The sequence below is a fragment of the Dendrobates tinctorius genome, unplaced genomic scaffold (genome assembly GCF_039654945.1).
Source record: "Dendrobates tinctorius isolate UK_male_01 unplaced genomic scaffold, ASM3965494v1 ptg000074l, whole genome shotgun sequence".
In the NCBI taxonomy this organism is placed as follows: domain Eukaryota; kingdom Metazoa; phylum Chordata; class Amphibia; order Anura; family Dendrobatidae; genus Dendrobates; species Dendrobates tinctorius.
Genome location: NW_027361742.1, coordinates 17,864 through 45,308, shown reverse-complemented (window position 1 = coordinate 45,308; position 27,445 = coordinate 17,864). Strand labels below are relative to the sequence as shown.

At 42.8% G+C, this 27,445-nt stretch overlaps 1 protein-coding gene across 1 annotated transcript; it reads right to left on the bottom strand.

Annotated features, from left to right (window-relative positions):
- Window positions 1-304: 304 nt before the first annotated feature.
- Window positions 305-26,006, bottom strand: LOC141096326 (calmodulin-regulated spectrin-associated protein 2-like). The gene is made up of 7 exons (XM_073582849.1): window positions 23,814-26,006; window positions 20,987-21,123; window positions 18,686-18,909; window positions 16,661-16,733; window positions 5,209-5,333; window positions 4,245-4,363; window positions 305-2,789 (listed from the first exon to the last, which is right to left on the bottom strand). Exons 1-7 carry the CDS (start codon window positions 25,989-25,991, stop codon window positions 2,484-2,486), a joined length of 3,162 nt encoding a protein of 1,053 aa, XP_073438950.1. The 5' UTR covers window positions 25,992-26,006; the 3' UTR covers window positions 305-2,483.
- Between the last annotated feature and the right edge of the window lie 1,439 nt (window positions 26,007-27,445).

The window sequence follows — 27,445 nt, the reverse complement described above, 5'->3', positions numbered from 1 at the left end:
GAACACAGAAAAAAGATTATTAAAGAGGAATATTCGTGAAAGGTTTCAGAGTAGGTTGCAGAAGGCGTGTCTGTCCCTAATAATGACGGGCACAATTCCTGCTTAGAAAGATTGCACCGTACGTACAGTGACCCAGCACTGTAGTAGAAGGGGTTAATCCCTGCCTCCCATTTTGTGTTTTCCACATTGGATTACTAAGGGAACTACAATTTCCTCCTATAGTCCCACTAGTAAGCCTCACTAGTGCTCTGCATAGTGTGAATACGTCTGTGCCTTATCCTGGATACTGAACACGAAGAGTAGCTCAATTCAGATGCATTTATGTAGAAATGATTACATTTTATGCCGCGACCTGGAGCTTGCTAATCAAAGTTTTGATAGTGTTATTTACAAGCAGAAATACATAATTGCCCTATAAATGGTCAACTGCAAAAAAATATATATTTCATCGGGACAATGGGTACGATGATTTTAAAAGTGACGTTACAATAGATCTACATACTGCCCCTATGAATCAGCAGTACTCATTTTGTGACCTTGGTCCACGATGCCAACAGTCAGTAAGTGAGGGGTGTTTCTATAAGATATTAGTATGGAGTCCTACCGGAGGCGAACGGGCAAGCTTAATTCATGTATGAAGGAAGAGGACCAACCTTCTCCCAACACCACATGTATTTACTGCAATACAATGAAGGGTGGAAATCTCAACAGCTCAGGCACCAAAGGCCTGGATTTCGGAGGCAGGTAACAAATACACCCTTCCCCTGCAGCAAACTTGGAAAACATTACGCCATCATATCTTGCAATGATTCACCGCTGCCCCATCTGCCATACACTGGCCTGTTTTCACATGTCCTTTATCCCTCTTTTTGGTAACATCAGTGAAAATAAACTAAATTACATTCTGCGGGTCCTTGTCTATCTCGGTTTAGAAGAAAAAAAAAAATTAAATTAATGTACAATCCATCCTCCTCCTGACATGCCTACATATATATAACAAAATAGATATTAAAGTGAAAAACACTATTCAAAATGTAATGACCATATGGTTTATCTTTGCATTTAGCTTAAAAAAATGTTAAATCTCACATGATATGAAATACTTTACAACACGTCTCAAAAAAATCCAACCATACTTTGTCCTTGAAATGGAGAATAAAAAACACCCACAAACACGCTTACCTTTCATCCTGGAAAGTGCATGCAACTAACTAGGCAAGATGCATGGCCCTGTCCTGCAGCATTAGTGTTATACCCCACTATATAGTACTCCCTCCCGTAACACTGCTTCTAGCTCCTTACATTGGCACTCGATTCACCTTGATGGTTCTCTTTCTTATGCATTTAGTGAGGGAATTTATTACTCAAGTGAAATACTTCTCGTGTAACAAAAGCAGGGTTTGTCACTCTCTCTCTGGTGATGCCAGCTGATAAGGTCTGGCTCCTCATGGGACGTCCTAATGGCAAGTCACGCCCACTCAGGTGACGTCGCCCAACAGTTGGGCTTAATAAATATCTTAATAAAAGGCTAAAACCAAGCCAAATCCTGTATCAGAAGATATGTCAGTAGCAAACTGTTAAGACTAGTGTTTGCCCACATATAAAGGATCTAGCACTAACCCCAATGACAAGCAATTTCGTAATTTTTCAGATAATGCTAAATAAAATACAAAATGACTATAGTAAAAAATAAAATAAGCACAGATACAGTCGCTCTCCATGAGGTGATAAAAACAATCATTAAAATCGTTGACTACACTAGTCGTCGTATGCCAGCGCGCTGCACTCTAGGAATGTCAGACTGGAGCGAAGACCTAAATACGCCATTTTCTTGTAACACTTGCAGACATAAATATAAAGGAAGTGATGCGGTCATCCAAAGTCAAGCTTACTGACTTGCATTTTTGAGGTAAGCTGGCCTATCCCACAGTCCCCTCACTGCCAGAGAGCTTGGAAATACTTGGTAAAGTACATGCTGCCACCCTTCTTGGCAGTGATACGGACACGTTTTCTTAACACATTTTAGGTCTTCCTCCAAAACAAAAAAAAAACAAAAACAACAGACGCCCTACCCCCACCCCTCAATTTATCCTTTGTAACTCAACATCATCTTGCACACACACAAATGCAGAATAAAAAAAAGAATGTCAATATATAAGGCAAGAGATGTCGAGTAATAGCAGTCACCACACATGGACTGATGTCAGTGCTTCCGTGTCACACCGCACATGCCCCATAATTCAGGTCACATACAGCGCACCCCCCACCCCTCAGTTACGTGAGCCAAAACTATTTTGTGATAAATAACCCCCTCCCTCAATCCTCCCTATCCCCCCTAGACCAATACTGTCCTACATTCCAGTTGTGTGTAAAGACAGCAGGAAGAAGTGTCTGTGATCACTCCATACAAGTCTCATTGGCAACAACTAATTGCTCTCTCCATAGATCTTCGGGAGGCATTTTTGTTTTTTTGCCAGCCATTGCTATGCTTTGGAGGATAGCAGTTTTTTGGGGGTCGCAGGTCTCTTAGCTTGCCACAGATGGCTGTGAATAGTCACAGCGTCAACACTGGCAGACATGGTTTTGGCCGGGATGTGGCTGAACTGTTTACGATCGGAGTTATATTTGTAGAGACCCTCGATCATTTTACGAGATATGGAACGTGGACCGATGCCGGCCAGCTTGGTTATCTCCTCAATTTCAGGATAGTAAGTGTATACAGAACGGAACTGACATCCTGAGTCACGGAACAAGATCAGGAAGTTGTGGGCGCTCGATTTCTCCATTTCCTGTGGATGTAGAAAAGAAAATCTAGAATTAGAATACACTGTAATAGGAGATAGTCCTGAATCTCAGCCCCGGGGCCAGGGAGCATGTGCGGCAGGGAGCTCCACCGCTGTGACCCGAGATGGCCAGACAGCACATGGTATAGATGCGCTACAGGTCATAGAGGCAGGGCTTCCTACTGCACATGCTCACTGACACCAGTGCTATTAATCTCATGTGACAGGTTTGTGTAACAAGACAGTGGCCATACTAAATCTACAGTTACTACCTCCATACACAAAACAAGCAGGATTTGCTAATTACATTTAGAATTTTATTTAGAATGACATTTCCTATAGTTAATTTTTTATTGTAAGTGAACCACTTTATATATTGCCTGCTTATACACGCAGGTGGTCCGGCACACCTCAAAACACTCAAGATGACAGATAACTGGTCCGGATTATATACACCCCCGAGGACTGTAGGAATTATGTACAGACCACTATTTATAATATTCAAGGGTTCCATATTAAACAGGGTCTGTACCACAGGACTAACAAAAAGCAAATGTGTTAATATTCCAAAAAAGAGAACAAAATCTGAGCCTGCACATTATAGGCTGGGAAATTCAACCTCAACTGTGGGTAAAATCCTTGACGGTTTCCTAAGATATGATAGCCTGAGTATCTCAATAAGAATAACCTCATGACCCAGCATCTACATGGGCTTATGAGGGATCGGTCCTATCAGACTGATCTGATCAGTTTCCAGGAGGAGGCAAGTTCCAGACCAAAGTAACACCGTGGATGTCCTACATCTGGACTCTTCAAAGGCCTTTGATACAGTGTCACAAAAAACTTAGTACATAAAATGAGAGTAATGGGACTAGGGGAAAATATGTGTAATTAGTTTAACTAGCTCAGTGATTGAAAACAAAGGGTGGGCATTAATGGAACAGAAACGGATTGGGTCACAAAAGTACAATGGAGGTCAGTATTGGGCCTTTTTCTTTTTGATATATGACCTTCTAGAGGACATATCTTATGCAGATATTGCACTGTAACACAAAGGATCATAAAGTAAAGGGAGCCTGACAGAAGTGTCTTAGGGTGCATTTTACCGACAACAGGTTGTGCCTCCGCTACCATTTAAGTTACTTAGGATAACCGAAAAACAGATGTGGTCTGCAAATGCACCTACACACGTCCAATGTACATATGGATAACATGGAAGAGTTTCTCAGCAATGGGGTGGGATGCAGTAGGTATCGTTTGATAGTATGCCTCGTTTAATGCATCAATACCCCTTATTGCCCCTCCTAAAATGCTGATGATAGGTTCTCTTTACTATCACAGAGTTGGCTTGGGCTGAAAATTGGCAACTGATGTTTAAGCTACAACCTCCACCAATATGACCTTGTGACATGTATCCAGGACCTCAGTTATCACATAACACCATATTTTCTTTGCACTGACCTCCAGTATCTTGTTCTTCTGCCCTTCATTTACTTTACCAGCTAGACAACAATGGGATATAGCATTCTGGATAATGTACTTGTTAGATTTAGCACTGGGTTCCTTGTACAATTTTGGTCCTGTAAGAAAGATTGAAATTATGGACACTAATCAATGTCATAAAACTAAAAGCTGGAAACAAATGCTTGCTATTGATAAGTTATGGCTTATTTTTCATTTATTTTCTATATACCTTGTTTTGATTGATCTGATAATATACAACATACTTCTGTTCTCAGCCCCAATGGCATCAACAAAACCTGGTTAAAATGTCTGTGTGGCATTGTCGTACCAAGAGTCGGGGCGTAACGGGTGCATTTACAAAAGAGGTCTTCGTGGGTTGGTCATAATGAAGGTGTTAATATTACTTTATAGGATTAGACTTCTATATTTTCATCTGATAATGACTTTGTTTATAGCTGCAGCAGCAATAGTGAATAACATGCAATCCATACAGTTGCACTGAATGCCATGAAACAGGTGACTTCATGCGGCGTTCATCTGGCAACTATAACAGGTAAGCAGTGCATGACTGAGCAAAAGAGTCGGCATTGACATTTTTAGCAAAAAGCTGGTGTATGGTACAACCCTTATAGGGTGCATTTGATACTGACCCCTATTCTGACTGCACAGCTCAGGACAATGTGTGTGGCGGCCACAGATCTGCTCTGCCACTAGGAATAGATGATTGACAGGGGTGTCTGGTATCGGACCCCACCAATCTGATATTGATGATAGGACGACCTTTTTAGGTGGCTGTGTACAAGAAACAGTTCCTGTGCTAAAAGGGCATATGTAAACTATGGAATGGTGGTACTCTGCCTACTACAACCCCCTCTATTACTATTACCAAAGCAGAAGATCATCTACACCTTACACCTCAGCATGCTTCGTACAAAGTCTATAAGAGGCAGAGTCCACCCACCTGTGTACTCGGTCGCTGATGCCACTGAAGAAGTAGTGGAAGCATTTTCCCAGTCTTTTTCCCCGTTACGACTACCAGAACGGCCAGGTGATAGAAATCCTTCTACAGACTCCGACCTAAACGGACTGCCAAGCAAAGGGAACAAAAAGGAACAAAAAATTAAGTGTAAGAGGTCTGGCAAGTAAAATGTGGCAGCTGGACCTGCTGGTATTTTAGGCACAATAGGACCTCATAGATGTGGTGGAAAAAAGGCCACATGAGACACATGACCGGGCGGTTAATATCTAGCAGTATGTCACTATTTTTTAGGATAAACAGAGTGAAGAAATAGGGGTTGCTGTTAGTTGACATGTATGTAATAATGTTAACAAGAGGTCTACTTAGGGATCTAATGACCGAGCATTTTTTCCATTATTGCAGTACAAGAGCCAGAACTTTTATTTTTCCATTGACATGTTATTTAAGGGAAGAGCTATATTTTGCTAGAGCAGCTTTTTGTGCTACTTAAAACGTATCGAAAAAAAAACCTTTTTTTGCGGTGAAAAACAGCATTTCCACATTTATTTTTTGGGGGGTGTCATTTATACCATGTTTACCGCGCAGTATAAATGGCGTGAACGTCCTTGGTTGGATCAGTATGATTTCACTAAATAAGGTGGACGCCAGCTCCTCCCGTAATAGCAGAAGTAATAATCACCATGATAATCACCATGAGGCTATTTATGCACTTGCAAAGGGTGATAGGATTTTATGTGATGATATTAAAGTGTATTATAAAATTACAAAGTGTATTTTACTACAATTAATAAAAGCTAACTTTTAATTATTTCACATCATTTTTTGTGTTACCTTCTGTATCTACAATTTACATTTTGTATTTTTTCCAGTGGTATACACTAAGTAATCAGATTGTCCTGCAAGTATTCTACATATTTAGTTATTGATTCCTGAGATGACAAATTATATTTTTTTTTGTGCTTCTACTTTTTAAAGCAAATTATTTTTTGTAGCTGGATTTGTTAAGGTGGGTGGGGGTAAATGCATTAGGATACCCTGTGTCACATAACTGATGTGCCTCTAAGGGGTTAAACAGCTGACAGAGTGATCTTTGACCTCGGCATATAGAGCGAGTCCTGCCATCGTTAAACAGCTAAGCAACAGAGTCCAACGTGGGATCGCTGCGCCAGGCTTCTGATGCAGCCACTAAGCCACATGCATTGCAAGAAGCCACCTTATTGACTGCAGTAAAAAAAGGAGTATTGGTGATTAGTAAGGGATTAAAGGGAGCATAAAGGAAGATATGGTGTATGGACGGGGTAGAGTGGGTCAGGTGGCGCTCTAGACAGGCGTAGGTGATGAATCCCAAATATGCCAAAATGTCAACACTTCACTTTGCCCCTATCAACAACAATGGAAACCAGATCCCAAATGCTACTATGTAGCCAAAGATAAAAAAAACAGAGCATTTAATAAAAATTCTCTCTTTTATTTAATCACAATATAAAATGTAAAAATTTAATAATTCATGTTTACAAAAAAGGGTACAAAAAAAAGAAGAACAATAAACTCCCATCAATGTAAAAATTGCTGCATGGCTCAGGGCCATATGGCTACAAATCATGAAACATAACACACAAGGTACAAATGATTTATAAGCAGATGTATTCGGATTAACCAAATATTTAATAATGGCCACACTAGCCACCATAAGTTAACCATAAGGCACCAGACACCGCTACTACGCAGGCTGAACGCAACCTATAAATCCTGATCCTCACAACTGAAAGACTATTATTCAGACCCACAGTAGTGGGAGTTACATCTTATCAGGACTGTTGCATACAGACCGCCAACAAGGTGAAACCTAATGAATATAATTCATGATGGGAGCCACAAGCGCCTTTACCTGGATCCTAGCAGCATGTTATGTGAATGGAATGGGAGTCCCTGTTTTTTGATCTTTGGCTATATAGTAGCATTTAGGAGTAGATGATGGCATTATTGGAATATGTTAGCATAGATGAGTTCTACGAAGCTTCACTGCACAAAACGACTTCACAAAATGGACCTCAAATGCTGGCAGGCTTGCAAAATACAACAGCCAGTTCCAGCTCCGACTCCAGCTCTCTATGTTTGGGCTGCAATTGTGACTTCATATTGACAGAAAGAATCAGACACCGCTGCAGCCACTGAGCTCAGAGACTCAGGATGTCTTCAAGGGCACCACTCCAGCCTAAACACAGAAGCACTGAGCTGAGGCTCAGGATGTCTACATGGGCACCACTTCAGCCGAAACACAGAGGCACTGAGCTGAGGCTCGGGTTGTCTACATGGGCACCACTCCAGCCTAAACACAGAGGCACTGAGTTGAGGCTCGGGATGTCTACATGGGCACCACTCCAGCCTAAACACAGAGGCACTGAGCTGAGGCTTGGGATGTCTACATGGGCACCACTTCAGCCTGAACACAGAGGCACTGAGCTGAGGCTCGGGTTGTCTACATGGGCACCACTCCAGCCTAAACACAGAGGCACTGAGCTGAGGCTCGGGATGTCTACATGGGCACCACTCCAGCCTAAACACAGAGGCACTGAGCTGAGGCTTGGGATGTCTACATGGGCACCACTTCAGCCTGAACACAGAGGCACTGAGCTGAGGCTCGGGTTGTCTACATGGGCACCGCTCCAGCCTAAACACAGAGGCACTGAGCTGAGGCTCGGGATGTCTACATGGGCACCACTCCAGCCTAAACACAGAGGCACTGAGCTGAGGCTTGGGATGTCTACATGGGCACCACTTCAGCCTGAACACACAGGCACTGAGCTGAGGCTCGGGTTGTCTACATGGGCACCACTCCAGCCTAAACACAGAGGCACTGAGCTGAGGCTCGGGATGTCTACATGGGCACCACTCCAGCCTAAACACAGAGGCACGAGGCACTGAGCTGAGGCTCGGGATGTCTACATGGGCACAACTCCAGCCTAAACACAGAGGCACTGAAGTGAAGCTCGGGATGTCAACATGGGCACCACTCCAGCCTAACCACAGAGCAACTGAACTGAGGCTCGGGATGTCTACATGGGCACCACTCCAGCCTAAACACAGAGGCACTGAGCTGAAGCTCCGGATGTCTACATGGGCACCACTCCAGCATGACCACAGAGGCACTGAGCTGAGGCTCGGGATGTCTACATGGCCACCACTCCATTCTAAATACAGAGGCAAGGAGCGGAGGCTCAGGATGTCTACATGGGCACCACTCCAGCCTAAACACAGAGGCACTGAGCTGAGGCTCGGGATGTCTACATGGGCACCACTCCAGCCTAAACACAGAGGCACTGAGGTGAAGCTCGGGATGTCAACATGGGCACCACTCCAGCCTAACCACAGAGCAACTGAACTGAGGCTCGGGATGTCTATATGGGCACCACTCCAGCCTAAACACAGAGGCACTGAGCTGAAGCTCCGGATGTCTACATGGGCACCACTCCAGCATGACCACAGAGGCACTGAGCTGAGGCTCGGGATGTCTACATGGCCACCACTCCATTCTAAATACAGAGGCAAGGAGCGGAGGCTCAGGATGTCTACATGGGCACTACTCAATCCTAAACAAGGAGGCACTGAGCAGAGAGGAGGGTTGAGAACAAGAGTCAATCAATTTGAGTGTAAATGAATTTCACTTGAATTTTACAAAAATCTGGTGGATTTTTTTGTATTTTGCTTCTGCAAGGATTCATCAAAATGGAGTCTGCTGAAAGCCATCTTTCTGAACTGCAGAAGGCCATCAAAATGTTTTTAAAAAATCCTTATACTCACCTCTTTGGCCCCTCTGCACCATCCAGTCGGTACTCATCGCGGCTTTGGACCAGCCGTCCGGAGATGCCCAGCTAAGGCTTCTGATGCCACCGACTGCAATTTGAACATGCAAAGAGGACCGGGGGCAGTGGTGAGGGGCAGAGAAGTGAGGGGAGTATACAGATTTGTTTTTTTACATCTTAAGTTTATTATGTTCTGGGGTCTGGAGAGACCACACAGCCTAATAATGGGCATTAAAATCACATATAACTTCTCTACTTCTCCGTCAATGGAATTTCTGGGAAAGATGCATGAACTAGCAAATCTGACTTTTTTCCGCTGGATTCTCTCACGTCTAACAAGAACCAGCTTGCTTTGTCATTTTACATTCCTACAAATGTTTGGGGTCCACTTGCTGAAAGTGGAAAACTCCTGTAACATCTTGAGGACCAGGAGATTTTATATTTTACATTTTTTTCCTTCTGCTTCTTCCAATAGCCATGACTTATTTCTCCAAAATATTAGCATATGAGGATTTCTTTATTGCGGGCCAAGTTCTACTTTTGAATGAAAATACAACTTGTCGGGGGCGTGGCTATGCCGTGAGCAGGAGAGGACACTGGCTAGGAGAGCTCCTCATCATCCTGCTGAATCCTGGACTTAAGCCCTCTTTCTGATGGCTTACCGGGCGCTGGCTGGACCCCTTTGGACGACGGGACCCCCCTGGGTACCCCGTGGCAAGTCGTGAGGCAATTTCTGAGAGCAGGCGGTGGGGGAGACAGCAGTGGGGGCTAGATCCCCCACGAGGCAGCGGCCATCTTGGACTGCCGCCGGGAAGTGAAGATACAGGCTGGAAATCTTGAGGGGCTGCGCGGTGAGTGCCCTGAAATAGTGGGCCCTGCGTGGTATCCCTCTTCTACTTATTGCTCACTGCGCCGGCTGGCGCTATTAATAAGGGAGGCTCTGTACAGCCTCCCTCACTGCAGGTGTCTCTGTGGGGCCCCCTCTCCCTCCCTTGGCCACAAGGAACTGTGTTAAATAAGGCTAGTTGCCATCCTCATAATCCCTGTGGCATTCTTCTGCAGCCTGAATTACAATTAACTATTACCAGCCCTGCTGTGACCCTTATCCGTGGTGGGTGATATCCGGACCACACGTCTTCAGCTGTTTTATTAGACCACACTGCAGATAACCATGAGCCGACTTAAAGGGTCAGGAGCGGCGGAAAAACTGAAGGAGTTTGTCAGACCTGACCCCGCTGAAAGTGCACGACATAATAGGGGCACTTCCTCTCAAGTTCAGCGTAAAAATTGCCACTCTGGGGGTGAAGATGAGGCGGAGCAGGAGGAGTTGACCCTTAAAACAGGCGTCTGAGCAGTTGATGCAAGCTATTTCTTTGACCAGGACATCCCTGACGGAGAAAATTGAGGATGTTTACACGGAGGTGGGGAGACTCCGTCAGGATATGCAGGCCATGAGGGGACGCATTATGGAGGTGGAGACGAGGGTGTCCAAGGTGGAAGATACCATTGCACCCATGGAGGCTAAATTAACGAAGGTGGTGGGCTCCATGAATGCTTGGAAGCAGAATGCGCCGGAATAATATCAGCATCGTTGGGCTACCTGAGCGCTCGGAAGGTCAGCTTCCTGAGCAGTTTCAGGAGGATTGGCTTAAGACCTCCCTGGGAGATGAATCCTCCTCTATGTTCGCTGTTGAAAGAGCTCACAGGGTCCCTACAAGACCCCTGCCTCCGGGGGCCCGCCTCGACCTTTCCTGGCACGCTTGCTCAATTGTAAGGACAGAGACACCATCCTGCGTCTTGCACGACTAAAAAGTCCTATTAAGTTCAACAATGCTGTCGTTTCCATCTTTCCGGACTTTTCCATGGAACTGCAGAAACAGCGGGCGCAATTCATCGAGGTCAAGAAACGGCTCAGGGACAGAAACATTGTATACTCGATGATATATCCGGCCCGGCTTCGGGTTGTTCATGAAGGCTCCTCCGTGTTTTTCATGGATCCGGCGGAGGCGACTGAATGGCTGCGGTCCCACAGGGGATCCCCTGCGAAGGAATCCTAATGCGGTGGCTGTCACCTCGGATCCTTTCAACCAAAGGTCTAATTGGAGCTCTCTCGGCAAGTACCACAGCTATCAACAATACCAAACGCTGTACTCAGTGATGGTATCCTCTTGTTTATTTTTTGATGGGGGCGTGAGACTGTGCTCCTATGTTACTAGGTTCCTGTTTTGTTTTTTCTTTTTCAAAAGTTTTAGCTTTTATAGTTATTTAGGTAAATGCCGCAGCCGACGCCAATTTTGCTATCTGGGTGGGATCTCTGCACTTGGTTCGGGCACCATTATGCAACATATCCAGATGGACGGGAATGGGTTCTGAGTTGATTTGTATGATTTGGAACGTAAGAGGTATAAAAACCCCTAAAAAGAAATTTAAGGTGTTTTCACATATTAGACACTACCGTCCTCACATTGTGGCTCTGGTGGAGACGCACCTGACCAGGGATATGGTTCGGTGGGTACAGAAACCGTGGGTGCAATGGTATACACATGCTTTTCACACCAGCTATTCAAGGGGGGGGGGTTCACGGTAAATTCATAAAGATGTTCGGTGGGAGACCAGAGAGGCCCGGAAAGACCCTGAGGGACGATTTGTGTTTGTGCATGTGCTGATTTATTCTCAGAAATATGTTATTCTTTGTATTTACAATCCCCCTCCGGCCAATATATCAATTATTCAGAAGGCATTGAGCTTTGCTTTGAACTACCCAGATGTACATGTCATTTGTATGGGAGATTTTAATTTGGTCATTAACAGTCATCTTGATAAATTGAGATTAGACAAATCGAGTACAGGGTGGGGTACCCCCCCCCCCCCGGGCACATCCCAACTGTCACAATTCATGGCGGGTCGTGGGTGGCTGGATCTTTGGAGAATGCGCCATCCTGAGACAAGGGAGTATACTTGCCATTCCTCCACTAAACGCTCTCTGTCTCGCACAGATTTCATTTTTGGATCTAGCAGTCTGGCGGCGTGGGTGGATGACATTAAACATGGAAGTAGGGGGATTTCGGATCTTAGCCCAGTTATTCTTAAGCTTAAATACGGGCCACCGACCAATAGGATAACATGGAAGTTGAACCCTTTTTGGCTGAAGTTGATAACATCGCCTGATAGAATGATAGAACAGTTACGTTGCTTCGTCTCGTCCCACCCCGAACCCCGAAATATCAATGTATTCTGGGATGCTCTTAAAGCTTATTTACGGGGTTGTTTATCCTCTACGATTTCTTACATTAAACGGGTGACATTGGAGGAGGATGGCGACGTGGAGCGACGTCTGAAAGATTCGGAGGCAGCCTATATATCTGATCAAACTATCAGGAATAGGGTAGAATGGCTGACTGCTCAAAGATTATATGCTCAATATACTGATACCAAAACGAAACGTAAATTATTTTTTGCCCGACAATCCTATTTTGAGATGGGGAATCAGGCTAGTAAATTTTTGGCTTACTTAGTACGACAGCATAATGCGACTAACACAATTCTACAGATTTGTACAGGTGGTACTTTGGTTTCCTCAACTGAGGAGATACTGAAATGCTTTTCTGACTATTATGGTTCACTATATAATTCTAAGACTGATGTGGATGGCCCAGAATGTCTAAATTATTTGTCAGATATAGAGTTTCCTGCGCTGATTTCTTCCCAACAGGCCTTTATGGATGCAGAGTTTACTCTGGAGGAGGTAGAGGTTGCCATAAAAGACATGGCCTCCAGAAAGGCCCCTGGACCGGATGGATTTCCTGTGGAATTATATAGGAAATACCAGAAAAAAACAAAAATGGAAAGCGCACATAGGGTGTATTGTCTTGAAGAACCACAATAGCAAGCAAGCCCAATCAGTTAGACTCACCTGCTGAAGTTGTGTGAGTCACAAACTGGGAATCACTCATAAAGGTCCGGTCGTCGCTGGTATCCCGCTGGTAGTAAATGAAACAAATCCAAAGTGGAAAAAAGAGCCGGGCTGAATAAACCGCGCTGACCAGAAACGCACCTTTGGCAGTCCATATAATAAAAAAAACTTCTTTTATAACCTTTTTTAGACATATTTTGGTGAAATAATTAAATGAGTGGGGTATTTGTTACATATGAGGATCTCAAGGGGTTTGTGGATTTGGTGTGGTCCAGTGGGCTAAGACACGTATACTACATTTTTGAGTTGTTCTGAAGTGGTGGGTTCGAGTTCATTTTTTTGCATTTTATCATATACATTTTTTGTTATTTTGGTGTATAAAATTTCCATGATATTGATAGATATGTTATTGGATTTTAATCACAATATTTAAGCATTTTTTATTTATATACATGGTTTTATATGATATATGGGCGTTTCCAAAGGAAATGATGTCAAAGAAAGGTGTATTGAAACAGTTTGTGATTGTATTTATATCCTGAATTTGTGATTGTTTTTTATGCCCTGATGAAGTGGCTGGTTTTGCCACGAAACGCGTAGGCTTATTAAAGAAGTTTTTTATTATATGGACTGCCGAAGGTGCGTTTCTGGTCAGCGCAGTTTATTCATCCCGGCTCTTTTTTCCACTTTGGATTTGTTTCATAGGAAATACCAGGATATACTGGCGCTCCTTTTGTTGGCGGTGTTTTGTGGGATTTGGGAGGGGAGATGCATGCCGGAATCCTTTTATGAGGCTAATATAATAGTTCTTAAGAAGGAGGGGAAGCACCCCTTAGATTGTGGATCTTATAGGCCCATATCACTAGTAAATGTGGATTATATAATTTTTACAAAAATTTTGGCCAAAAGGGTGAACTCAGTCATATTAGATCTCATACACCCTGACCAAACTGGTTTTATGCCTGGTAAGAGCACCTCCATTAATATCAGCTCTCTGGTACCGGATAATGAATGGGCATTGGCGTCGCTGGATGCGGCCAAGGCCTTTGACTCTCTTGAATGGCCTTTTCTCCACGCATGTTTGCAGAGGTATGGATTTGGTGATAGATTCCAAAAATGGGTCGGTGTTTTGTACATGAAGCCCAAGGCCCGGGTCATCCTAAATAATTGAATATCTGAGTCATTCTCACTGCATAGGGGAACTCGTCAGGGGTGTCCCCTTTCCCCAGCCCTTTTTGCTCTTGCTATTGCGGCACTGACAATTCGTATAAGATCTTCCCCTAATATTGCTGGTATAGAAATAGCGGGTCTGACAGACACCATAGGCCTGTATGCGGATGATATGGTGGTTTTTATGGACAAAGCGGAGGAGACTGACAGGAGTCATCACTACCATAAATAAATTCAGTAAATATTCTGGCCTATATATAAATTGGGAGAAGTCTGCTTTGATGCCTCTTTCCCACGCTCCTATGCAAAGACTTGAGACTCTCTCCTTACTGCCCATTGTAACCAATTTTAAATATCTGGGTGTCTATTTCTCGAGGTAGTAAATTTGATCTGCAGCTTAATATACAACCATTGCTGGAGACGGTCAAAGGTAAATTTGCGATCTGGGGCAAACTTCCACTGTCTGTAGCCGGACGTATTAACTTAATTAAAATGATATTACTCCCCAAGCTTAGTTACTCTCTTCAACATAGTGCGGTAGTGGTGCTCAAATCCTTTTTCGCTAATCTGAATTCCCAGATCACATCCTTTATTTGGGGGAAAGCCAGGCCTAAACTTAAGCTAACCACTTTACAGAGGCCGAAGAGGGGAGGGGGGGCAGCGTTACCCGATTTCTTCCTGTATTATTTGGCTGGACAGGCCAAGGTCATAAGTACATGGATGCCTGGAGGTCATCTCCCTAATTCTGAAAGTCACCTACTTCATGCTGCACGGACTAGTTCCCCACTGGGGTTTTTGGAAATGAGGAAAATAAATGTCTCGAGACTGTTACCTCTACTTCGTCTGGCACGATCAATATGGAGACAGATTAAAGGGGTGGTTGGATTTGGGGATATTATAGCTGAAATGCCCCTATGGAATAATGACTACCTCCCGGTGCTATTTGAACATCCATCTGCCGAGTTTTGGGTTCAGTATAGTGTCTCTGCGATAGGTGATCTATACGACCATGGAACTTTGATGACCTTTGAACAACTACAAGTTAAATCGCAGTGTCCCGAGATCCCAGTTCTTTCGTTATTTACAACTAAGGTCAGCTCATCAGTCGCACACGAGATGTGTAGGTATAAATAATGCCATTTCGTCTCTACCCTTGATAGGGATCCTTAAATCACAGGGCCCTCAAGGTCTCATCTCCTCTCTATATACTTATATATATATATATATATATACAGACAGACAGAATGTACTTTAGATTTCGTTAAGAAGAAATGGGAGAGGCTCATCCCAGATACACAGGGAGAGGAGTGGGAAGAAATCCTGGAGTCGCCAATCTGGGTATCTCCATCTGCCAACAGGATGATACAATTATATATTAATCAATCATATTTGACTCCAACTCGACTCTTTAAGATGGGCCGATACCCGTCATCAGAATGTTTGAGATGTCACTCAATAGATGCAGATTTTATCCATATGATCTGGTGCTGTCCTGTTGTTGCACAATACTGGAGGGAGGTGACATCACTATTGGCATCTTCCTGTTCCCCTTGAGCCACTGATCTGTCTATTTGGAGAATGGGATGAGGAGGCATGGGGCCACTATGTTGGGATTTTTTTACGGGAGACATTGTTTATGGCATGAAAGGTACTAGCATTACGGTGGATGGGAAATTCACCTCCTCCTCTGGGGTCCTGGATCACCTTGGTAAATTCAATTATCCCAACAGAGGGTGCCCAGGTAAATTCGAAAAGATTTGGGAGAGGTGGAATTCCTCTCACCTCACTTTGCAGAGTAGAGATGTCGCATAGTAAACAGCTCATTATGTGGAAGTAGGCTGCGGAATAGTTTATATTTTTGTAGACGTAGGTATGGTTTAGAAGCTAGGCAGGTTTCATCATTGGAATATTAACACGAAGCTATTGTGATTTAATTGGTATTATGTTTTGCTTTATTTATATACAACTGATGTACATATACTTCACATTTTCATGTCATCTGAGCATATGTGTGTTTTGTATCAAGCTTAACATCATATACTAAATGTGTGTATTGAATAACTGCTTATGGTTAATAAAAGAATTGAAAAAAAAAATACAACTTATCCAACATATATTGTACCATATAATGTACTGAAAAATTGGGAAAAAAATTACAAGTGCGGTGAAAAAAATTGCAATTCCCCAATTTTTTTTTTTTTTTACAGCATTCATTCTGTAGCAAAAATAACCCTGATTCTCCAGGTCAGTATAATTACAAGGATACCAAACTTGCATAGGTCTTTTTTTTTTTTTTTTTTTTTTAAAGCTCTCCGACAGACAAGCACCAAGGAGCGTCCTATTAAACGCCGTTGTCAGAGAATAATCGGAGGGGAGATCCAGCCACTGCTCTTAGACACAGATGCCAGCTATACAACACAGCCGGCATAAACCGTGAGTGGAAAGAACTCCGCCCATGAGCCCCCCTCCACACACCGGAGCCCTGCAATCACATACATGTACATTATATTGTGATCAGGGGTTAATAGCTTTTGTGAGGGGTTATTACCTTGGCGTTCTTTTCCCAGAATTTACACTTTCATTGTCGCCCGTGTTCAGAGAGGCCAGAGAAAAGCTTGAAGCTGAAGAAAAACAATAAAAAACCCCAAAACATTATAACACAATCTAAAAGCAAAGCCTAGACCAATTCACCTTAGCTTCATAAAAAACACATAAATGTCTCCCATAGGTATAAAAATCAGATCCCAATGATGGCAATACGTACTTAAGTTGTAGCAGGGTTACATTTTGGTTCTAAAGGTTTCTCTGTCATAGGCGTTAAACACGAGTGGTAGTGACAAAGTAATAAATGCAACATCTGAGTGATTTTCCATAGGAAAAGTTACTCAAATTGCTGCAGAAACCTACAATATTAACACTTTTGGAGTATTTTATTACTCGGACAACCCCTTTCTGAAGCTCCATATTTCTCTCCAGTAATATAATACTTATACACTCCTATACCGTTCCACTGGTGTCAGCACTGGCTCTACAAAGCTCGGGTGACATTATGTCACATGATGCCTGCAGCCAATCAGCACTCATCATTCTCCTACCACTGTAATTGACCTTCGGAGGAAGTGGGAGCTGCTTTCTCACTTCCTCCGTACATCTTAATTTGTCTGAAGGTGGGGAGAGTGAAGCCAGTGCTGATTGGCTGCAGGGATCGTGTGACAATGTCATGCAAGCCCTGGGAGAGCCAGTGCTGACACCACTGGAACATTGCCGCTGGTGAGTATGTCTTGTTATTTTACTGGGGGGGGAACATAAGGATTCATAAAGGGTTTTCTGAGTGAACAGTGGACAACCCCATTATTTTTTTAACCTTTTGGCTGGTTCAGCCTCTATGTATTACTGCACATTGCTGGCTACAGAATGATATAGTTACATATAAAAGTTTTGGCATCCCTGATTAAAATGATTGTTATAGTGAACAGGTAAGCAAGTTGAAGATGAAATGATCTCTAAAAAAGGCCTAAAGTTAAAGATGACACATTTCCTTTGTATATAAAGAAGCTGATATAAAAGTTTGGGCACCCTTTGGGATTTGTGTGCTCAGATAACTTTGACCGAGGTTTCAGACCTTAATTAACTTGTTTGGGTAATGGCTTGTTCACTATCATTAGGAAAGGCCAGGTGATGCAAATTTCCCAGCTTTATAAAAACCCAGCCTCCTCTAACCTCGTGCCAAAAAACAGCAGCCATGACTTCTTCTAAGCAGCTGCCTAGCACTCTGAAAATGAAAATGGTGGAGGCCCACAAAGCAGGAGAAGGATATAAGGAGATAGCAATGAGTTTTCAAGTTGCCCTTTCCACAGGTCAAAATGTAATTAAGAAATGGCAGCTAACAGGAACAGTGGAGGACAAGATAAGGTCTGGAATACCAAGATAAATTTCAGTGAGATCTGCTCATAAGATTGCCAGAGAGGCAAATCAGAACCCCCCGAATGACTGCAAAAGACCGTCAGACAGATTCAGCAGACTCCGGAATTGTGGTGCAACGTTCTACTGTTCAGAGACACCTGCACATATATGGCTTTCACGGAAGAGTCATCAGAAGAATACCTCACCATAAAATTCAGCATCAGAAGTATGCAAAAGAACATCTAAACAAGCCTAATGCACTTTGGAAACCAGTCCTGTGGACTGAGGAGGTTAAAATAAAACTCTTTGGCCACAAAGGTATGGGTGGAGAAAAAAGGGCACCAATTTATCCGGAAAAGAGCATCTCGCCAACCATTAACCATGGGGGTGGATCAATGATGCTTTGGGGTTGTGTTGCAGACAATAGCACAGGAAACATTTCATCGGTAGAGGGAAGAATGGATTCAAACACTATAAACACTATACAGAGCACAATTCCCTTACACTGACACGATTGAAAGGAGATTAGGAAAACGCTTCACCAAGACTCAGTCTATAAAAGCTTACTCAGTTCTTGAGCACTTGCCTCAACCTATGTGCAGGACTTCAGTCTCCTGTTCCTCCACCCATTTTGAACTTACTACACGTGTGCCCAATGGCGTTACATTACCTGGTGCAGCACCAGTGGGTGTTCTCGGCAATTCCACCTGATGGTCTCTGTGGATGGACTTAGGCCTGGCCTTTTTTGTTCTGTTAAGGTTAACCCGAGGTTTAATAACAGAATCCATATCCGCCATTAACTTCAGCTGTTTCCGGCGTAAGTATTCTTGTTTGATAAACTCCCGTCTCGCCTTCTCATCTTCTTTCTTACTACGTTCCTCCTCTGACTTTCGTCTGTGTAAATAAGATTGTACACTGATGTCATACATAGTGGCAGCCCTGAATCATCAGATGGTTATTACTATTATTGCTACTTTTGCAAAATGATGAAGCACTATCTACACCAATAAGACTTTTTTATAAAAAAAAAAAATTCTCACGGAAGTCAGTAATACTGTTCGAGTTCGGCATCCCAAAAAGAGAGCTTGTCGAAAGACTGCAGTGCAGCTAATCAACAAGCTTTTCCGGTGTGGACACTGCCAGCCTCATCACAGCCACGCCACATATGGTCATGGCTGTGATTGGCCGATGCAATATGTAAAAAGAAAATCTATATATATTTCTCTTTTTAATAACCAGCTAATGAAGAGCAGACAACTGCGGCTTATATTAATAGGCTGGAAATCCCATGGTTATTGAGCCATTTCCAAGCTACAAATATCAGCCTGCAGTTGCCCCAGAAGTGGGGCATCATATTTGAGACGCCAATTCTGGTGCTTAGCCTGAGCTCTTCCCAATTACCCTGGTGCTGTGGCAATCAGGGTAATAGTTTTAAGGTAAGGAATGAAGAGGTGTCAGACCCCTCCATTAGTAACCCAGTAGTAAAAATAAAATACAGAAAAAAAATTATTTGAATAAAGACTCCCCCACACTATCTCTCTGTCACCCATTTATTAGTGATCCCAATTCTACGTCAATATTTTTCTTTGTCTCCAGCTCCTGTGGATAGGAGTAAAGCTACCACTATGCACAGGTGACAGTTGGCAAATTCTCTCATCAGTGTCGCCTGCTCTCGCTGCCATCAGCAAGAGCAGGTGACGCTAACGACAGTAGTAGTGATCAGCCAATGCATGACTGACGGTAACTTTTTCACCGCCGGTCACAGCTGCTGGTTCACACGCTGTCCTGTGTGACAGCGTGGAGATCATGATTCCCGATGGCTGTGAATTCAGTAAAGTCGCCATCAGTCAGAGGCGGTGTTTCCCACGCTGTCACACAGAAGACAGCGTTGAAACCGCCGGATGTTCGGGGCCCACATTAACTTGAATGGTGTTCGGGATCAAGTTCGGGTACCTTTTTGGTACCCGAACCGAATTTTATATAAAGTTCGGCTGAACCTAATGGACCTGAACATCCACGGGTCCGCCCATCAGTAATAGGAAGATTTTACCAGAACTTCAATACTATATATTGAAGCTTTGGACAAAACATGCATTGTGCCCAGTGTCCTGCAGTTTATGCCAAATGTGCTGACAAAACCACAGGAAGAACAAGTAGTTCATTACAAATATATTAATGTTATATAGAATATACATAAAAAGAGTTAAAGGGGGTTGTCTAGGAATAACATATTGATGAGCTATGCGTAAAATACACCATCAACGTATAGGTGCTGGGTGTTGGACCCTCAACGATCAGCTTAAATTCACACCTACAGACGACAGATTAAGTAATGTACAGGTGGAACGGAACAGCCCTGTACATTTCTTAGTGGCCGCTGCAGAGTACTAAACGTCAGCTCTCATTCAAGGGACTGGGAGAGAAGCTGCAGTATTTGTCAATGACTACTCAATGTATGAGGCTGCGGTGGTCCTGCTTCGTACAGCTCCATCCTCTGCAGGAGGGGATTTCAGCTGATCGGGGCGGTGCTGTGTTTTGCACCCTCACTAATTTCATACTGTCAAATAAGTCATCAATATGGCCGTCTCAGACAACACCTTTAATTATTTTTTTGTCTACTGTGTAATTCCTTAATAAAAGGAAAAAAAAATGAAGCTTGATATAATGATGTGCGAGAAAGGCAACAACTTTCCTTGTGACTTATTTGTATTTTACAAAATCAATGTTCTGCAGGATGCCAGTTCTGATGTGCCAATAACTGGCACTGCCGCCACACACAAATGAGACTGCAAATCACGAGATTATTGTGAATATGTGAACTATACAGGCTGTGACGATAAGGATCAGTACAGGTATAATGCACCCTGGACGGACTACATATACCAGGCTGCACGTGACCATTTCCCAGCTGGATACCACTTGTTCTGTTCATAGACCTGAGAAATTAATGATATTGGGCCGTTTCGCTAACCTGGCCTCTTCTTTCTTATGCTCCTGCTCCATCTCTTGCTCCATCTTCTTCTGCTGATTTTCACGTTCTCGCCTCAGTCTCTTCTCTAGAAGAGCCGCACGCTTTGCAGCCATGTCATTTTCCTCTTTGTGATCATCCTGCAGAGAAGCAAGATTGTTTTAATGAGGCTGTATCCTATAGGATTGGTAACAGTAAAAGCACTGAACATTTATGATGTCTCCAACTGTAATAACATCCCGCACTGTACATATTTAACCAAAATTACAATTAATTGCCTGTCATATAAACCAAAACATAAAAGGCGTTGTCTCATCTTGTAAAACTTGCAAAGTGCTTGTAAAAACAATTTACTTCTTATACGTTATTATAAAATTCTGCCCTTTCTCAAGAACAGAAGGATTTCTAATGCTATAGTTTACTGCTCGTTGCCTAGGTTACCGACCACTTCTGCAGTGTATAAGAGAAAAGGACTCATAAGCACGTCACCATAGACCTTGGAAACGCTGCTATTAAGTTGACTGGCCTTCTGGATCCACCCAGCTTCAGATTTTTGTGATCGTCTGGTCCCGCAGAGGTAGAGCTGCTTCTTCTTGCAGCATAGGAGAGCACAGCTCAGACTAGCGTTGCGGTGAGACCATGCCGCTGGTCCAATCTGTCAATCATCAGGAGCACACCGCCCCCTGGCAAACAAAAAGTAAGGCTGCAAAAGAATGCAGCACTCCTGAGGACAGAAGATCAGTTTTCCACTACTTTAATGCTACATTCACACCATCACAGTCTGGTCATTATTTGTAAGTCAAAACCATGAGAGGAACAATCGGAGGAATAGAAACACATCACCACTCCTGGTTTTGGCTTACATATCCTGGCTCAGTGATCGTGCTAAAAGAGTGCTAATAAATGGTTGCACATCCAACTGGAAATGTGTTCCAAGTGGGGTACCACAAGCCTCTGTCCTGGGCCCAGTGTTGTTCAACATTTTTATAAATGATCTAGATAAGGGAACTGAAGGTAAACTGATCAAATCTGCAGACGATGCAAAGCTAGAAGGAATATCTAACACTAGAGAAGACAGAGAATGGATTCAGAAGGATCTAGATAAGCTGGAATAATGGGCATCGGCTAATAGAATGATATTTAACAGGGAGAAATGCAAGATTCTACATCTGGGCAAGAAAAACAAAAATTACATCTATAGAATGGGTGTAATAGAACTAATCAACAGCACGTGTGAAAAATACTTGTTTATACTAATAGATCACAGACTGCACATGAGTCAACAGTGTGATGCAGCAGCAAAAAAGGCAAACACTTCTAGAATGTATTAAGAGATGAACAGAGTCTAGATCACGTGAAGTAATTATCACCCACAGGCCTCTACTCCTCCTTGGTCAGGCCTCATCTGGAATACTGGGTCCAGTTCGAAAGCACCACATTTTAAAAAATACATTAAAAAACTGGAGCAAGTTCAGAGAAGAGCTACCAGGATGGTGAGAGGACTGCAAAGTATGTCCTACGAAGAATGGTTAAAGGATCTGGGAATGTTTAGCTTGCAAAAAAGAATGCTAAGAGGAGACTTAATAGTGGTCTACAAAATATCTGAAGGGATGTCACAGTGTAGAAGGATCATCCTAATGCTCATTTTCACATGGAAACACGAGAAGCATTCGAATGAAACTGAAGGGAAGAAGATATAGATTTGATATTAGAAAAAACTTTTTGACAGTGAGGGTGATCAATGAGTGGAACAGTCTGCCACAAGAGGTGGCGAGTTCTCCGTCAATGGAAGCCTTCAACAGAGGCTGGACAGACATCTGTCTCAGCTAATTTAGTGAATTCTGCATTGAGCAGGGGGCTGGACATGATGACTCATGGGGTCTCTTCCGACTCTAACAGTGTATGATTCTATGAAAATACTAACCAAATACTGAACATGTGAAAATGGCCTAAAAGTTATTAATGGGCTTAGGGTGGCATTATCACTTGTATCAACCCACCAGACTTGAGGCAGCCAGCGCAGGAAAACAGATCCTATCTGGCAGGCAGTAAAAGGTTTTTTGTTTTGTTTTATCTCCAATTTTTCACTTTAGACCCCTACACCGCAAGTTTAATGTGACGAAACCCCCTACTAAGATTAGCAAAAACTAAACAAACAGCTATAACTTCAGCCACAGTCATCTCTCTGCCCACCTTATAATTTCTCCTACAAACAGCCAGTCCTACACTGGAGGCAAACATCCTGCTATTAGGAAGGTTATGATAGTATGGCAACACATGGCTTGGAGAACTACTTCTCTGTACACCTTGTGCCTCTATTAGGGTGGAAATGGAATCCATGATCTTCAGGACTTTAAACTGTTGCAATGAATAAAGACAATACACAGTGGGCTGTGTGTATAGTATGTAAGATCCCAGGCCTCCAGAACACATTCTCCATGCAACAATTCGCACATCTAACAGATGAATCTTTAACAGAGGATCCTCATCTATTAAATAGCCCTGAAAATTACTTATACGTTAGCGTTTTACAGACCTCATCATCACTGTCCCCACTGGGGCTCACAATCTAGATTCCGTATCAGTATGTCTTTGGAGTGTGGGAAGAAACTGGAATACCCGGAAGAAACCCACACAAACACTGGGAGAACATATAAATTCCTTAATGACTTGATAAAATCTTTATAGAGTAAGCTTCATAAAATCAGTAACCGTTGGCTTGCCCCCTTTGACAAGATGCATCATTTTTCCTAACCCTCCGTCCTATCACAATAAACCATATCCTACATTCACACATTACTGATTAGTGCTAGTAACCATAATTGCCCACCTTGAAAAAGAAGCCACAACAAACTTTCTGATCCTCAGTGATCGGTTCTGTCTCAGTTTCTTCTGCAGCCTTTTCGGACATCTCTGGAGGCTGAAGCTTGGAGAGAGGGACTTCAATAAGACTGCCATTTTTAAGGGTAGAGAAGCTCCTCTGACTGAACACCTCATCGTTGGGGGTCACACACACCGTTTCTATAATGGGCTGTGACAAGACTTCAGATACGGTCGACTCGATGGGCTTTTTCTCCACCAGATTAGAAGACTGATATAATGATACTTTGTCAGAGCCCTCACTATTTGCACATTCATCTGCATTAGATGCTTCCTTAGACTCTTGATATTCGGTTACAGGTGTCTTATCATCTCCAAAGCAGACAAAGGATCTTGTTTGTGTCTGGCTTGGCGAGAACCTTCGTAAACGTGGGAGGCTGTCTACAGATTGTGGAGGGGTTAAGGTGCGATTTAAAGGTGTAATTTTCAGCTCATTGGGGCGAGGTGTTCTCTGGGGTTTTGCAGGTAAAGACGCAGTCTTTTTAAGTGAAGTTTGTGGGGATCTGTGAGCTTGCCGAGGGGACTCCAAAGTGAAGCAAGGAATTGGGGACCACGTTACAGAAGGCTTTGTTGTTGGTTTTAACTCCTTTTGGGGCAGTTTTTGTGGTGAGGGTTGTGGTGGAGAGATCACCCAGGCTTGCTTCTCTCTCATTTGCATTAACATGTCCTGCTGTAATGCCAGTCTTTGCATTTCCTGCTGGAGAAAATTTAGAGAGGTGTTTAGTTTTTCAATAGACTTGGTGTACTCTCCTACATCAATTTCTGTCATGTTTTCTTCACTTGGGCTTGTCAGACTCCAAGATTTGTCAGTATCTACAGGTGTAGTAGGAGAGCTCAGCCATCTAGGTGGTCTTTGTTCACGATTTGCTCTTAGGGATGGGATGCCAGTAACTGAAGATTGCATTTGCTTTTCTGTTGAGATATCTTGATGGGTTCTCTCATTTTCCAAACCAGCTTCTTCTTGTAGGGGAGAAATCCCATCTCCTTTCTTTTTTACAACCGTTAGAAACGCAGTTCTTCCCATTTTCTGCCGTTGACGTGTAAATGCTGCCTCTACCTTTTTTTTCTGTGCCTCGATAGCTCGTCTTTTTTCTTCTAACTTCATTCTCAGTTGTACCACCTCAGAGGCTAAGAGCTGCGTTGTATCTTTGTTTTGTGAAAGAGAGTCCACCTCTTGGATTTGGCCAAGTGCAACCACTTGTGGGATATTGAGCTCTGAACCATCTGGCGTGGTTTTCTGGGAACTGCTTCCACTACTCCGGCCATCTCCATGATTGAGTTTTCTGAATTTCTGCTCTGCGAAGCTGGTCATTTTGATACCAGAACTGGAAGAAGCTGTGCTACACGCTTGTGATTTGCCACTAAGTGAGCTAGGACAAGGACTGACTGGTTCTCGGGCATTGTTTATGTGAAGTCCGTAATCCTGCTGCAACTTCAGATGGTCTTCAAAGTCAGAATCTAAACTAACAGTGTAGTCTTTCAAAGAAGAATCTTCATCCATTGTTTCTGGGATGATGTCTTCTGATTGTACATGAATACCAGTGTCCACCTCTGTATTTTCGGTAACGGGGCTCTGGGATCCTTTTATGTCAATGAAATCCAAATTAGTGTCTGAAAGAGCAAGAGGGGATAATTGCAAGCCCGCACTGACATCAGCGTTATGAAGGAAAAAGCCATTGTTTACTTGTTCGGTAACAGGACTAGTTTTCTCTGGGTTGTGAATGATTTTGAGGGCTTCCTCAATACTTGGCGCTTCTATCTGAGTATCCAGCTCATCTGCAGATATCCTATTCTCATGAGGACCATTGGGGCGTTTATTGTGGTCAAGTTCATCTAAATCCCACTGGATGCTGGTGGGTGACAAGTCATCATAGTTTTGTGTTACTTGACTCCATTCTTCATTAATGCTATCTGATTGGCCTTGTCCATTGATGGGTTGGAAAGAAAGATTCTTTCGGATATGTTTTGGAACGCGGGTCAGGTTCAAAGAGAATCCTTCATTACTAACAGATCTTCGGATGGGCCGGCTCGGGGTTGTCATTCGGATACCATCTTCTTTATCAAAGGAAATGTCAAATGATACACCGTGCATTGAAGATCTAAAATGGAAAAAGAGACAAATATCCATTTAATTGGGTTGAAAAAGCTTTGTTGCTTAAAAAAAGCAAGACAGCGTCCAAACTTTTGAATACTAAATACAAGAAAAAATTTCAAAATAATGAATTTAAATAGTGTTATGCACTAGTGTGGTCCCAAATTGATTACATTGTACAGCTAATTCACATAGGACTCTGCTGAGATGTTGGTGAATGGAGACTGAGCAGCTGCAGGAGTGAGGAGTTGTCAGACACAGCCAGACTCCTCATACAGAAGGATGCTGTATACACAACACTCAATGAGAGTTCAAAAGGCCGCAATTACACTTTCTGATCCAGTCCCAGAGATTATACGTTAGCTTGGTGCCTGGCAACTACAATAGTTGCTAAATTTTAAACAAGACCCAAATCCGTTCTACAGTCAGGAGCCTGAAACTAGAACAAATAAGTTGCTAAAGTAACAAGGGAAAAAGTGGTATTCAAATTAGGCCTCAGGGCACCACCGATCACCTCATTGATAGACAGTGCTACCTTCATGCAAACCAACGCAGCACTATCTCAGATTCTGCAAATCATCACATTAATGGCACATCTATGTAGCCGCCAATATTGTGAGCATGAGAAGAATGTAAGTGAAGCCAGCGCTGTCAATGATAGAGACCGGCAGAGATGGGTGGCCTATCTGACTAAGGGTGCAGCTAAAACCTAATATGTTTTACACATAAAAGTCTAATAGATTTTGGGGGGGAAAATGGTAGTATTTTTAGAACGAGCTGTCAAACACGATATTTCATTTAATGCATCAATTTGTCCTGAAAAGTTCCCTGTAACCAGACAGAATTTCCGCTTTTGTTTTTCCCCCCACATTTTTCTAAGAATCATAACTTTTTATTTTTCCATAGACATAGCTATATGAGGGCTTATTTTTTTACAGGATGACTAGGACTTTTCAGTAACATCATCCATATAATCATGTAATGCACTGGAAAGCGGAAAAATAAATCCAAGTGCGGGAAAATAGAGGAAAAAGCGCAACTCTGCAATTGTGTTTTGTTTGTTTATTTACAGCATTCATTAGAAGGTAAAACTGACATGGAAATATGACTTACGGTCATTACGATTATGGTGATCCCAAACATGAATATGTTTTTTTATCATTATCTGAGTGGTGAATAAATCTCGAAATTTGTAATAAAAAAAATATATAGCAATTTTGGCATTGATTTTTTTTTTCCTTGGTATGTTGTAAACAGATAGGGTTAATTAAGGGCACGCTGATGCTAGCAAATGAAAAAATTAAATAATTGGTCCCATCCTCTTCCAGGAGAGTGGAACAATTTTTTTTCACTTGTCATCTGGGTTTTGTATGTATGCAATTCGTTTTTTTATACTCAGAATCTATTAATCTTTTTTTTTTTTTTTTTTTTTTTACAGGATCATTTACAGCTTCCCATTTCACAAAATTGAAATCTATCCATAAAAATCA